Raw genomic sequence first — 13,840 nt, 5'->3', positions numbered from 1 at the left:
CTTAACAAACTACATAGAAGCAACAGTATCTGAAATTCACTGAATTATGAATTACAGTTTAATGTAATTTAACAACTTTCAAAAATTCTTATAACAAAACATTTTAATTCCTAAACGAAATAAGCTATAATAATTTCTTGACTATATCACTATCTGAAAGTTGCATGGGACTCAGCATCCCGGCCGGTTTGTAGAGAGGGATGGCTGAAATTTTCCCGTCTTTATTATTACTATTATTTTTTTTCTATTCGGTATTTACTGATTTTGGTAATACTATCTTTAAGCTTGCTACTTTAAATGTAAATACTGAATCTCCACAGCCTCTGAATATTTAACAAATCCGATACTACGGGAAACATTTTCTCACAGGTTGTATTTACGAGTTTTTTATTGAAGTGATGAATTACTTTTCTTATTTATCCATTTTACATAATTTCCCTGCCACCTCCGACGAAACCCAAAGCACAGGTGATTTCTCTTTTTCAAACAGAAGTGCATATTGAATATTGAATTTATGGTATTTATCTATTGTATGGTATTGTATTGTATTTAACTACAATCACAGAAGCAAATACATTTTTAAAATTTGTTTGTTAATATTTATCATTATTGCAGAGCTTTAAACGTGGGATATTGTCGTTTACACACGCTTTCCTGTTTTTAAAATGTAACCAGCACTGTATTTTCAAAGAGATGATTGCTCATATTTGCTATTACCTACGATCAAAGTAAATCAATTCCCTTTGACTACCCACAACACGGAAACTAGTGTTTTCATTCACTCACATAGAGCAACATTCTTTACATCACATTACACAGATACTGAATGAGCTGTGGTAAACACTTACGGGACTGACAATGTGTTCAGAGTGGTTGCATCACGGTAAACGATATTTTTTCATAATGATTACATCTGTAATAAACATTGACGCCTCACTGATTTTCCTATTGTGGCAAAATGACATACACTTGCTTGGAGTGGAGGGTATAGTGTGTTCGTAACGTACTACACATTAACTTATATAGTTCATTGCATTTTTCAACTATAGATGATGAAGTGCATGTCATCGTACTTCAAATGAAGTCCTGGTTTTCAGTATGATAATCGAAAGAAATTAGTATGAGAAAATAACAATTTGAACTACAGTATATTTTTAGGGAGGAATAGATTTTCTGGGCTTTCGGTATCTATGGCTATGTTAGTCCGTCACATGTGAGGGATGACGCCCTTCGATGATCACATTCTCCGAGGAAAAGGAAGGCAGAAAAGATTAGGGACGGAAGGACGCGGCGCGGGACTGAATGTTAGGCACCATCCTGACATTCGCGTGGTGTGAATGAGGAAAACTTCACTCAGGATGGCTACCCTGAAAAAGCTTTTACATTTTTTCGACCGACTGTCTCCACCGGGAATCGAACACGGGACCACTCGCACCAAAGACTATAGTACATTTTTGAACCGCAGTACAATATAATGAACTTTGTTGTAAATAGTTCATTGTTTCACGCTAGTTAATTTCCTGTTTTGGATACTAACATAAATATGAGATTCAAAATTCACACTGAAAGTAATTATATCTAAAAAGAGGGCATATCTGATTCATTCACATCTCCTGAAGAAATGAGCTTAGGAACTTAAAATGTCTACATATTTTCTCCTTAAACTCTCGACTGTGGGTAAGATTGGGCTTTGCATAGTTGGATCCTTAATGGGGAAGAAGAACTGTTAAAGCTTTCTCGACTTTCCCTATATCTCAAACGTCTGCGCCAAGGACAAAAGTTTGGACGAAAGTTTCTTTTAAACCTTATGGTACGTTTCCATTTTACATGAATATTATAGCTGTCTTAAAAAAAATAAATGTTACCCGATCTTTCTATCTACTGTTTAGATTTTACAACTTCTTGTAAGCAAGAAAGATATTACCACCCATGCAGCACTGCACTCTAGTGGACAAACAGTGAACCTCCTCCTTAAAAACGTGTATTTTGGCGCACTTCCCCTCCCTGTCCAAAAGAATCCGTCGTTTCGGAAGCGGCGAAACTAGTTTTTCTTTTATGTCAGCGGGAGGGCGATACCAGGTAGCAAGCAAGACGTCTCAGAAAGTTGCGCATCGTTCAACTCCTTACAAGATGGAAAAAATATTTTATGGCCCTTTCAAGACTGTGTGTACATGGTGAAATATGATAGGGTTTCAAGATTTTTTTTTTTTTTATGACAGCTTCAAGTTCTTCTAATGTGACAATGTGGCTTAAGACTAGTCACTTGTAACTGGATGCTTCGTGACGTCATGCTTCCTATTCGGATTCTCTCTAAACTCTTCACACAGAGCAAGAAGAAAACAGCAAACCTAACCTGATATAACACAAAACCGACAGGTACACAGCAAGCAGTTGATGATTTTGCAGATACACTACTCGTGGATTCATTACTATTTTATTATTTCTTTATTAGAAGTAATATTAAAAAAAAAATTGATGTTCCTGCTAGCCCACCGCGACAACAAGCGTTTATGGGTTTAAGACCAATGAAGTGAGTGAATTCGTTTAAATAATGAATCAACCTATAAATGTTTCTATGTACTTTCACATCACATCTACTATAATATACAATTTTGGAGGAAGTCATAACTGAACATGCTGGAAATAAAGCAGCTCAGAAATGCATGTTTCAAACAGATTGCGAAAGTACAAAATAAAAGTTGAGTCCAAGGATATATTTGTTGGACTCAAAATTCTTTCAGGTATCCTTCGTGTGTTGATACGTCGAAAAAAAAAAGGAAATAATAATAATAATAATAATAATAATAATAATAATAATAATAATAATAATAATAATAATAATAATAATAAAACAATAATCAGTTTTTCACAGTTCTGAAAAATAATTTGTTTTTTTAAACAATTAGTTGATTGAGTTTAACGTTATGTACAGTTTTAAACATGATTCGGAGATTTCTTGTTTCAACAAATAGATTTTAACGAGACTTACCTCAAACATATCTAAAACTGTTTAAAATTGAGCTTCCTCGTGGCTATGTTGATACCATATCGGTTTTTTGGCTCTACAGATCCGAGTTCAATTCACGGATTGAATTTATACGGTTCGGATCCCACGTTAAGCTGTGTGTTCACATCTCACATAGCCTCGACGCTGAAAGGTGCGCTAAACTCATCCACCAACCAATGACATAAGGTATACTAGTATAATAACTTGTATAAGGTACATGATGTAACGGTATTTAACGTATTTACTTATGAATGTACCGAACTTGCGCAAACAAGTGTTACAATTTCTTGAACCGAACCGTCTTAGTCGAATCTAGCAATTAAGAGGAACATTTGTACATTTTGCGGAACTTTAGTTGTTTTATAAACACACGTTTTTCTATCTATGTTTTACACGGATATTCCTGCTATGTTGGTAAGAGCTATTCTTGGTTTAATTGTACCTAATATTACTAAGCATCCTGTACAAATATTTTCAGCACTGTAAGCATAAATAATAGAACAGAATAGCAAAGTGTTTGTATCATATCATAGACACAATAATATCAACGAAATAGTTATTTGCACTAATAATAATAATAATAATAATAATAATAATAATAATAATAATAATAATAATAATAATAATAATAATAATAATAATAATAAACTTCGAGACAAGAACACGGAATTGCATTCAATATCATACCCGGAACTTCCCTAATGATTTAAGGAACGAGAAGTTTGCTGGCGATTATAGAGTATGGAGGACATTTTCTTTGGAACAGAAAGGAACACCAAGATTTTATTGAAATGAAAAATAACAGCTTCCAAACTCTAATGGTCAAAGGAAGGTAACATTGCGTGTAATTCAAACACAATGCAGAATTTCGTGCAGAAAATTTACAGGGTCATAAAGCCTTTCTCTTTTTATTATTATTGCTGTTTCTGGAGCTACTTCTTGATAGAAAACAAGTTTTGCACTTTTTAAATTATCACGTTATGTTTTAAGTATGCACGCAATGCAAAATATCCTCAAGATTTATCCGATAAACAAATAGCAAATTCAGATATTATCAACTAAGTTCAATAAATTATATCAAAGTTTCATTAACTACTTGAAACCATTTTCTTTCTTTGTGTTTTTATGTATTAGTTCATATTTTACTTTTTCCATCACAGTTTCGGTTTCAGCAGCAATGCAGCACGCCAAAGAACTAAATGTCCTAGAAATTATAAATTGCTCACTTTCTTCACCATCTAAAACCAGACATCAGTATTTACATACCTAAGAAATTGCAAAAATACAAAAAAATAGTATTCACAATTGTTACATCTTTGCTGAATCATAGTGAGGAATATTAAGTCAAAAGGAAGTCTTTTGACGATAGAAATATAAAAATTAGTAAAAAGAAAATGGAATACAGTATGTGAGTTCAACGAAGAAAATAGAGAAGTAAGGATACAAGAAGAGCGATTGATTGGTGGAGAAAAAAAAACTCATCTGCTGACAAGAATAGTGATTTGAACGTGAAAATAACACACAAAATGCAAGACAGATGGCGAAATTGATATTTGTCGTTCTGTGTGACGTAGGATCACGGTAACGAATAAAAGGAAGATTTACACAACAGTGATATAATGAACAAAAACACGGCTAATAAAAAGGCACAAGCAAAATAAATAAAATTACCGAATTGAGAAAGTTGTGCTGGATGTGTAAGATAACAAGAAGATACAGAGCGAAGAATGAGAAAGTCAGGGCAGCAACTAAAGTTGTACAGATATCTATGATGATCCTAGAAAGAAGACTAATGATATGGCCATCTAATAAGAAGAATAAACGACTATATAGAGAAAAGAAAGATGGCAATGGAAGTGGATTGGAAGAAGAGGTAGAGAGGACCAAAAAGAAAATGAATGAACGTGGTTAAGAACGGCTTCAGAGAAAAATATCTAGTAAGAAGAGAATTCCGGGCTAGTACCATATTGAGAAGACTCATCACAAACGTAGATCCCACATTAAGTGGAAAAAGACGAAGACGAAGAAGATTTAAAAAACATATTTTTCGAGTACCTTTGTGTGAACAATGCGAGAACAGCCATGACGGGTTAACACAAACAATCAGGAAAATTTTTATCGTTATGATGATAATTCTCTCTCTCTCTCTCTCTCTTTCTATGTTGTAATGCAAAAAGAATCCGATATAGCAGGTGTCTTCGGGAAAGTACCATTTCTATCGAATCCTCACTCAAAGGCTGTTAAAGTAAATTGCATATGTACTTTTCTGAAGATGTTGCCCAGCATGGGCGTCTCTGGCGGGGGGGACGCGTCCCCCCCAATATTTTGAAGTGACACAGTCTAAAATTCCACCGAGATACTAGCAGTTAGATCATTTCCTTTGATGTCCCCCCCAAATTTTACATGCCAGAGACGCCAATGTTGCCCAGCACAACTGGATCCCTATATTTTTCTCTATCCTCCTGAAAAACTGAAAACGGAATGCAGATGTGATTAACCTGGAAAATAATATTCGTAAACTTACTTTCAAATGAAAAGTTAGACTCACATGTTCACAAATTCCCTGCCGTGGAACTTGAGCAACTACTCGTTTCCAACTGGAAAGGTAGAGAAATGCGTATGGACTTGGAAAAGAAAAAAATGACCAAAATATGAAAACATGTCTACCTGATGTCTTTTGTATACAAACATTTGGTTACCTCCTACTGGGAGGAATACAAAACATGGGGAGTTGGACACTACAGCGTTCCCGGACTTTTCAAGATGTGGAAAATTAAATTAATTTTTTGAGTGTTACGTCCCACGATTATGCCAGCTAAGCTAAAGGAGACGGTGGTGATGAGCAATGAATGAAATGGTGGAATGAAGAAAGTGGGAGGAAACGGGAGAACCTCGAGGAATCCCACGCACAAAGTTCACTTGGAGGACGTAGGGTTTGAACCCAGGGCCCCATGCGCCAGAGGTGAACGCTCTACCACTGAGCCACCACGACCCATGTGGAAATGAATAATGTATGCATGAAAAGCTGACAGTATGAAAAATGTTTAATCTGGTCTCTTATTGAAATTATACTATCAAACTATTTGCAAAATCCTCAACGGGCACAAAACTGAAAGAATATGTAATTCTTTAAAGCAAAATATATACGGTATATATATACAAGTAAAAGAAAGTAATATTTTAAATATAATTTATGAAATAATAAATGCATTTCGCCCATGAAAGGAAAAGAACAAAACTGCAAATTTATTCCGCCAATTAAAACGAACTAACAGAAAGTGTTAGAAGGGAAAGTTTAAAAAAAAGAAGAAGAACAGATACGGAAGATCAATATTGAAATCCACTACCTGAACGATATCGACATTCAAATCAACATATCAAGCAAATAGTAAGCAGACAGAAAAATCTGATCTTTCCATACTGCTCATAAACCTTTCGTTTACGACTGAAGAAGAAAACAAAATCAAAAAGTATACATTTAGTAGTGAGTACATCTATTTATGTATTTATTTATTTATGGAGTAAACAGTAATTTGTACTTACATACCAAGAATGCCAGCTTCCCCTTATATTATCGCTGTTAACGAAACTCACCTGAAATCAAGAGAAGAAAAGATTTTAATTTTCATTCAACTATTTTGAACGTTTCTGTTTTTTCAACATGAATCATCACTGATCTTCTTCTCTATATTTATCTTTACGTATTTTACTATAATCATTTAAAGCACCAAACACAAGATTCTATTGTTTATTTATAAGCATTCACTTATATTTTCAATAATACAAAAAAATGCATAGACAAGAAAACTACACTGATTGAATAAAGCGATAAATTCACATAAATAAAAGCTATATTTTTCACGCATCGATAACGGAACACTTAAGTAAATGTTATATAATTTGAATATCACAGATTTGTTTCTAAGTTTCATAACTAAACTCTTAGTCTCATTAGATATACTAGGCGATGACAGAGCATACAGTCTAGGGATTCCAGAAAAATCCGAAAAGCGAAATTGCCGATTCCGGAAAATTTTGGTCATCCGCAATATGGTCTAATTTCTACCATTATTTCTTTATGCATTTCTTTCTCTCTGAACAGTTTACGGAAAGTAAAATAATATTAGAGATAATTAGAAAGAGGAAAGGAAACTGAATAAGATATTACATGAGAAAAGCTGTCTTTTAAGAGAAAATTCTTATGTCATGACAAAGATATTGGCGAAGGACGGTACTGTATGGAAGCTTCTAAATTTAGAACTTTTATGAATGACGTTACGGGTCCTAGAGATCGTTAAAGAAAATCCAGAAATTATAGTCGAGGATCTATTGCCAACCAAATTACTTGAAATCGAATAATGGGTAGTCCAACTCATAATTCAAATCACCGACTCCCGTACTCATTTTTGGCTGCTTTCTAGATACTGGTTCGCAATTCAGTAGTGAGTTGTCACATTATTAGTAATGGAAGTATTGATATAGATAAGGAAGGCCTGTATTGCCTATTCCCCAACTCCTTCACATGCCTGTATCGGTAACATGCTTCTGTAATCCAGCTCTCTTCGAGGCGAGAAAGTGCGTGGGGAATATATACATGAGGGGGAGTCCGAAGATAAGTCCCCCTCTCGTTTTCCCCAGGAAACGAACAGTAATGGAGGAAGCAAGACAGCGATTGCATGCCCAACACACTCAGACACAAGTGTGTCATTCGTCCGCGATCCTGAAGATGGCGCCTTCGCAGCGCCTGCCCAAAGCGGAGACGAGTGCACGACTAGCACGAGTCTCAGCTCTCACAAGGGACATGTTTCGGTTGGAACAAGAGGATCAACATAAAACTTGGTAGACATATACAGGACTAAGTACTGACCACTGTATGGTAAGTCATTCTCGTGTAAAACTCGTTTTCCGCCAATAGCGCCACCTATTCCTCGAAACATTAGCAGTTAGATTCCGCGTTGTAGGCGCTGAGTGAAGATCAGTCAGGTGCATCAGTGTGTGGTGGTAAGCTCTAATTAGTGTTAGATGTGATAGTCAGTTAAAAAAAAAAATGGGGCGCACTGTTAGCATTAACCCCCTTTATGTAGTTGAACTGTTAAAAGACAAGCTAAGGCGTATATTTACGAATCAAACATCAGTTGGAGCAGAAGATGAATCATTTGCGACATTTTGGTGCAATTTAATTATCAATGAGTACGAAAATAAATTAGAAATGATACACACATCGACACTCGCCAGAGATGATTAAAAAAAAAAAATGACACGGCACAGCAAGATATCTATGATAGCAGTTCAGAGCGGGAAGAAGACAGCAGTCCAGAGCGGGAACCGGTAATTGGGAAATGAAACTTTAAACAGTGAAATGTGAAATCATCAGATTATTTGATGAAGGTCGCACTCATTCGTGAAATAATACCTGCTTGTTTCTAAAGATTTTCAATGAAAGTCGGCTACGTTTTGAAATCCGATAAGCCAACTTCTTTTGCCGCTTGGAAAGCCCAGCACTGTAAAGACCAGGAATGCACTGATGTTCCATGCTCTCGCGCCTCGTCAAATAATCTAATGACTTCACACTTCATTGTTTGGAGTTTCATTTTGCCATTCCCTTTAAATGAAGCGGAGTTCGTAGACGCGCGTGCCCATAACTAAAATAGGTTTGCAGTTACTTAAAGAAATAATTTACTTGTGTCGTGCCAGAAGCTTCCCGTACGAGTTGTATTCTCCTTAATGATAATCTTTATATATACTCCGGACTTCCTCGTCCGTAAACTGCGATAAAATGTCTGTTCTTTCCAGTTTTCATGCTGAAGATACGTCGTATTTGCTTTGACTAATGCCTTGTTCCTGCTCTGGACTGCTGTCTTCTTCCCGCTTTGAACTGCTATCATAGATATCTTGCTGTGCCGTGTAATTTTTTTTTTTTTTTTATCATCTCTGGCGAGTGTCGATGTGTGTATCATTTCTAATTCATTTTCGTAAAACTTCATTGATAATTAAATTGCACCAAAATGTCGCAAATGATTCATCTTCTCCAACTGATGTTTGATTCTTAAATATGCGCCTTAGTTTGTCTTTCAACAGTTCAACTACATGAAGTGGGTTAATGCCAGCAGCTCACCCATTTTTTCCACACTGACTACCACACCTAACACTAATTCGAGCTTACCACCACACACTGACGCACCTGACTGATCTTCACTCAGCGCCTATAACGCGGAATCTAACTGCTAGTGTTTCGAAGTATAGGTGGCGCTGTCGGCGGAAAACAAGTTTTACACGGGAATGACTTACCATACCGTGGTCAGTACTTAGTCCTGTATATGTCTACCAAGTTTTATGTTGATCCTCGCGTTCGAACCGAAACATGTCCCTTGTCAGTGAGCCTGGTAGCTATGGAGATAAGGCGTGTTTCGACGTCGTGGTCAAAGGAGAAACTGCGAGCGGCTGTCCGCTATGAATAGGCACGTGACGTATCGGGAGCAGAAATCCATAACCGTCTCGCGGAAGTCTATGGATCTGATGTGATATCGAAACAAATGGTGCGGAGATGGTGTCGCCAATTCAATGAGGGGCAGCTGCAAGTGATGAACACGCAGAGACCTGGATGTGCATGGCCACTCCAGACGAAAATGTCAGGATGGTGGATGACATGATTAAAGTGAACCGACATATTACCATCGATGAAGAAGCAGAGAAATGCTGGAGTCAAAGAAAATGTTCGACGCTTCTTCCGTATACAGAACCCATTTTTTTTTTTTTTTCCTGGAAAGGTTTATGACAAATGTCTCAATGTACGTGTACTTATGTGAGGAAGCAATGGTACATCTGACTAATGTCACGTGCTATTTTTGGTCTCTGACCACAGACGTCTGGAGACACTTATTTTAAGACTCCGCCTCGTATTGTAGGAGTTGATCTTACATGAAGGTTTACGCTACGTTGAACCGCATCCAAACCCTGGTCGTGGTTCCAATCCCACCTTAACAGCAGATCCCGTTAATGACCACAGTTTCTTTCACAAAATTATGTCTATAGGAGAGGGGAAGCAAAAAGTTAGGCTGTTGGGATACTATTTCCTGAAGGGCATGTCCTACATAAACGTAACAAGTATTCACACTTTAGCTTTGGGAAGCGATTGGGCAAATAGGGAGAGAAGGAAAAGAGTGCAGAAGTAGGACTGGAACACTGTTCGTAACTTCGGTGTTGCATAATGCCGCAAAACACAAATATTCAAATTCAACCCAACGCCACCACCATCATTATGCTAATGTAATGCACGAAAAGTAGACGCTCTCATTCGGGACCTGGCATACTAACTGATATATTAAACCCGAGCTCATCATTCAGTAATTATACTATTTAAGAATTTCTCTAGACTCTGTGCTTATTATTCCTGAAACACTACATAACGAACTAACAGACACTTGAGTCTTCGTTTATTAAACAAATTATTTGAACTTCATTAAGTATCAATTTTCTCAACTAGATCAGAATTAACATTTAAAAGCGATGCAAATTATCAATTTATAGTTACTTTGCAATGAGCTGAAAAGCAAATACATACAGATACTGTAGGGTCAAGTGGCTTAACTGTAAAACATGGGAAAAGTGGGGTTACTGTGAAACACTCTTGTTTTTTCAGAACTCTGTAACTTTGATGTCCCCCTCCCCCCCTCCCCAAAAATGACTAAATAGTAAATGTATTGCTATATCTATTGCATATATCACAAATATCTGAAGTATGACAGTTTTCGAGAAGAAAAATATAATCTGAAAGAATTCAATTTTTAACAATATATATTCTTCCAAAATTTTTGTTATATCTCGTGTATCAAATGCCTCATTAAATATATATATTCTTGTAGACTTATATTGGGCTTTTCACACTATGTAAGTAATGTGTGAAACGATGTATGGTGGAGGGGCACATGGGTCAAAAGTCAAAAGGCTATTACGAAACACAGTGTGGGGCTATTACGAAACACAGTGTGGGACTATTATGAAATATGGTAACATTTAAATATATGAATGACTGCATGCTATGATATTTCAGTATCACATGTTGTAGAGCATCCAAGAATAAACAATAGAAGGCTCGTAATTCTTCGAGCAGCGACGAAGAATGTCTTCCTGAAGCTTGCTGAAGAATGCTTCCTTGTCTGACAGCATCCTCTGGTGATAATTTGGATGACACACAACCAGACGATTTCGTCGAAATAGAGGATCCCGAAACAGAGTGCATTACACCAGGAAACTTTGTTCTCGCAAATTTTAAAGGAGGTCGCCGAAATAGTACCATATTTCGTTATATTGTGACAGTATTAAGAATCTTATCTATGATGAATTTGAAGTTATGAGTCTTAAATCAGATGCGAACAAGAAAACATTTAAACCTGTCGAAACTGACACTTCATTCATGAAAAAGTCAGATATAATTGCCATTTTGCGTATTCCCGCAATGGTAATGCCTGGTGGTAGACATAAATACTGTTTTAAAAAGATTGTTGATGTTTGAAGTGTACAACCTGGAAGTATTTGCAGGTACTCGAATGAGAACATAATAATCTTGGAATTTTTCATGTTATGCAACAGATGTGTGTGCCTAAGTTTATTGTTCAGTAAAGCCGTGAAAGGTTCGTATTTTCTATTTTTCCGCGTTTAATCGGATCATTTTGAATCACGAAAACGGTTCTGATTTCTATATTGATATTTTCTGTATGATATGTAGTTTTTCACGGAAACAAAGCAATTTTTGGTGAAGACAGAACATGAAAGTAATTTTTCTTAATTCTAAGCCTGCTCTCCATCATTACTTGGAAACTTATTACTGATAAAGTACCGAAAAATGAGTTATTACTCAATTAATTTTTGATAGGGAATAACTGAGTAACTATCAGATAATTATATCAAATGTTATTATGTGAAAGCATTTTATTATAGACCCCAGTATTCTTTAGTTTTAAATCCTATAAGTTATGCGAGTGTTCCACAATGGTCTCATTGTTGTTTGAAAATAGCCCCAAATGCAGGGGATATTTTGAAACACATGTTTTCACTTCTTTCCAGGAAAAATAAATGTGGTAACGAAAAGCACCAAATATTTTCAAAGATGTTTGTGTAATGTATATAATGGTATTTTTAATGTTTCTAACTCAATCAGTTTTTGTTGTACACTCAACAGTATGTTTTTTTCGTTATAAATTTATTCACAAGTAAGCACATGCGCAATACTTTCCTTGCTTTTGGTTTGCCATAAAAAAAATCAATCTTATTACACACATTACATTTGTTAATATGTCTCCCATCGTGGATGAAGTTTGATAATTGCTTCTTCCGCACAGCAAAATTTCTAACATTTATGTGATGGCATAATTAAATTCCTTGCTCCCGATGCAAGGGAAAATGTCACTAACTTAAGGTACTTATCAAAGTAATGTACAGCAAACTTCGAAAAGTTTCCCTCCGGTCCCACGAAACCTCCATCAGAGGAGCTCTTGGAAAACAAACTCGCGCTGCCAAACATGTGACAGCTTTGAAAGTACACGTCGAAACTTTCCAAGCTGAAGACAGCATTATTTACATCAGAAGAAGTGCATTCCATTGAGGGCGACAGGCAGCAAGGAAAAAAAAGTCACTGTCGACTAATATTTGAAATACAATAAAAGCATGACAGCTTGAAAGAAATATCTGATCAAATTAAAACGGTAAAAGCATTGAAGGACATATGAAGGAAGCACTATTAATTGCTGTAAAGAACTCGCACCTCTACAACAACACATACATTATTATATAATTGTATGCTATTACTACTACTACTATTACTACTACCACCAACACCACCACTACCACTACTACTACTAATAATAATAATAATAATAATAAGAAGAAGAAGAAGAAGAAGAAATAACATTAGGGGACACACAAAAATATCTAGAATCACAATGAACACTGTACCTTAAACCGATATTCAAGGAATCAGATAAAAACTTACACTGTATACAATGTTAGTAATTTAACTTTGTTTTTCGTCCTATGCAACAATATAATAATGTATGAAAGGGACGTACAATTTCCGGTTTCCGAAAATCGCCAACATTTTTTCAATACATTAGATACAGTTAGAGGAAACACAAACCATTTAATTGCGTAAGATTATGAAATATCTGTAAGGGTAGTTATGGGATACAATCGTAGGCCGAAGATTCAATTCAAGATCACATACGCTTGTGGTATTACAAAGTATGGTATCCGAAGACATCGCTCTGTCAAATTTTCATCATTATTCAGTTGCATTTAGTACACGCTAAGGATGACTAAAATTTTCCGGAATCGGAAATTTTGCTTTCCGGATTTCGGAAAAATTACGGATGTTTTCCAGAATCCGAAATTTCCTCAACTTCGGAATTTTTCCGACTTTACTTTCCGAATTCCGTAATTGGTCAACCCTAGTAATGCCACTTTAGCCTACATGATATAATAGTGGCACGTTAACTGACGATTGGTTGATTAAATGTCAAGGTCGCTTTTCAGGTCCAAAGCTATGTAAGATGGAACTTACTTTCTTACAGTAAGATCTGAACCAACACACAGATTTATACGTGAGACTAGTAACTCCACCGAACCTACTAAAAGTAACACAAGGACTTAAGTTGAGAAGAAATATAAAACTCCAATCATCTATCTATTAAAATGCTACAATAGCAATTAAAAGCGCCTGAGCTCCAACCTATAACTTTGGCTTTCAAATCTTTCATTTACGGTTATGTGTGATTTCACGTTTAACAGAGACAAACATTTTGAGTATTTGTACTTTAAATAGTCTAAATTAGTTAATTA

General features: G+C 35.9%; 1 protein-coding gene across 3 annotated transcripts in view; it reads right to left on the bottom strand.

Annotated features, from left to right (window-relative positions):
* The window catches only part of LOC145670272 (fat-like cadherin-related tumor suppressor homolog), a 614,703-nt gene that overhangs the window by 222,475 nt on the left and 378,388 nt on the right, over positions 1–13,840 (bottom strand). The window contains exon 5 of one of the 3 annotated variants that reach the window (XM_081738702.1): positions 6,573–6,601. The exons of the other annotated variants lie outside the window; for them this stretch is intronic. Within the exon in view, the coding sequence (XP_081594828.1) occupies positions 6,588–6,601 (14 nt within the window). The 3' untranslated portion in view covers positions 6,573–6,587. Of the gene's footprint in view, positions 1–6,572; positions 6,602–13,840 lie in introns of those variants that run through there. 3 annotated transcript variants of the gene reach the window in all.

The sequence above is a fragment of the Thermobia domestica genome, chromosome 14, assembly GCF_964235325.1.
Source record: "Thermobia domestica chromosome 14, izTheDome1.hap1.1, whole genome shotgun sequence".
Classification (NCBI taxonomy): domain Eukaryota; kingdom Metazoa; phylum Arthropoda; class Insecta; order Zygentoma; family Lepismatidae; genus Thermobia; species Thermobia domestica.
The sequence above is the reverse complement of the archived record's forward strand: the minus strand, read 5'-3'. Positions and strand labels throughout refer to the sequence as shown.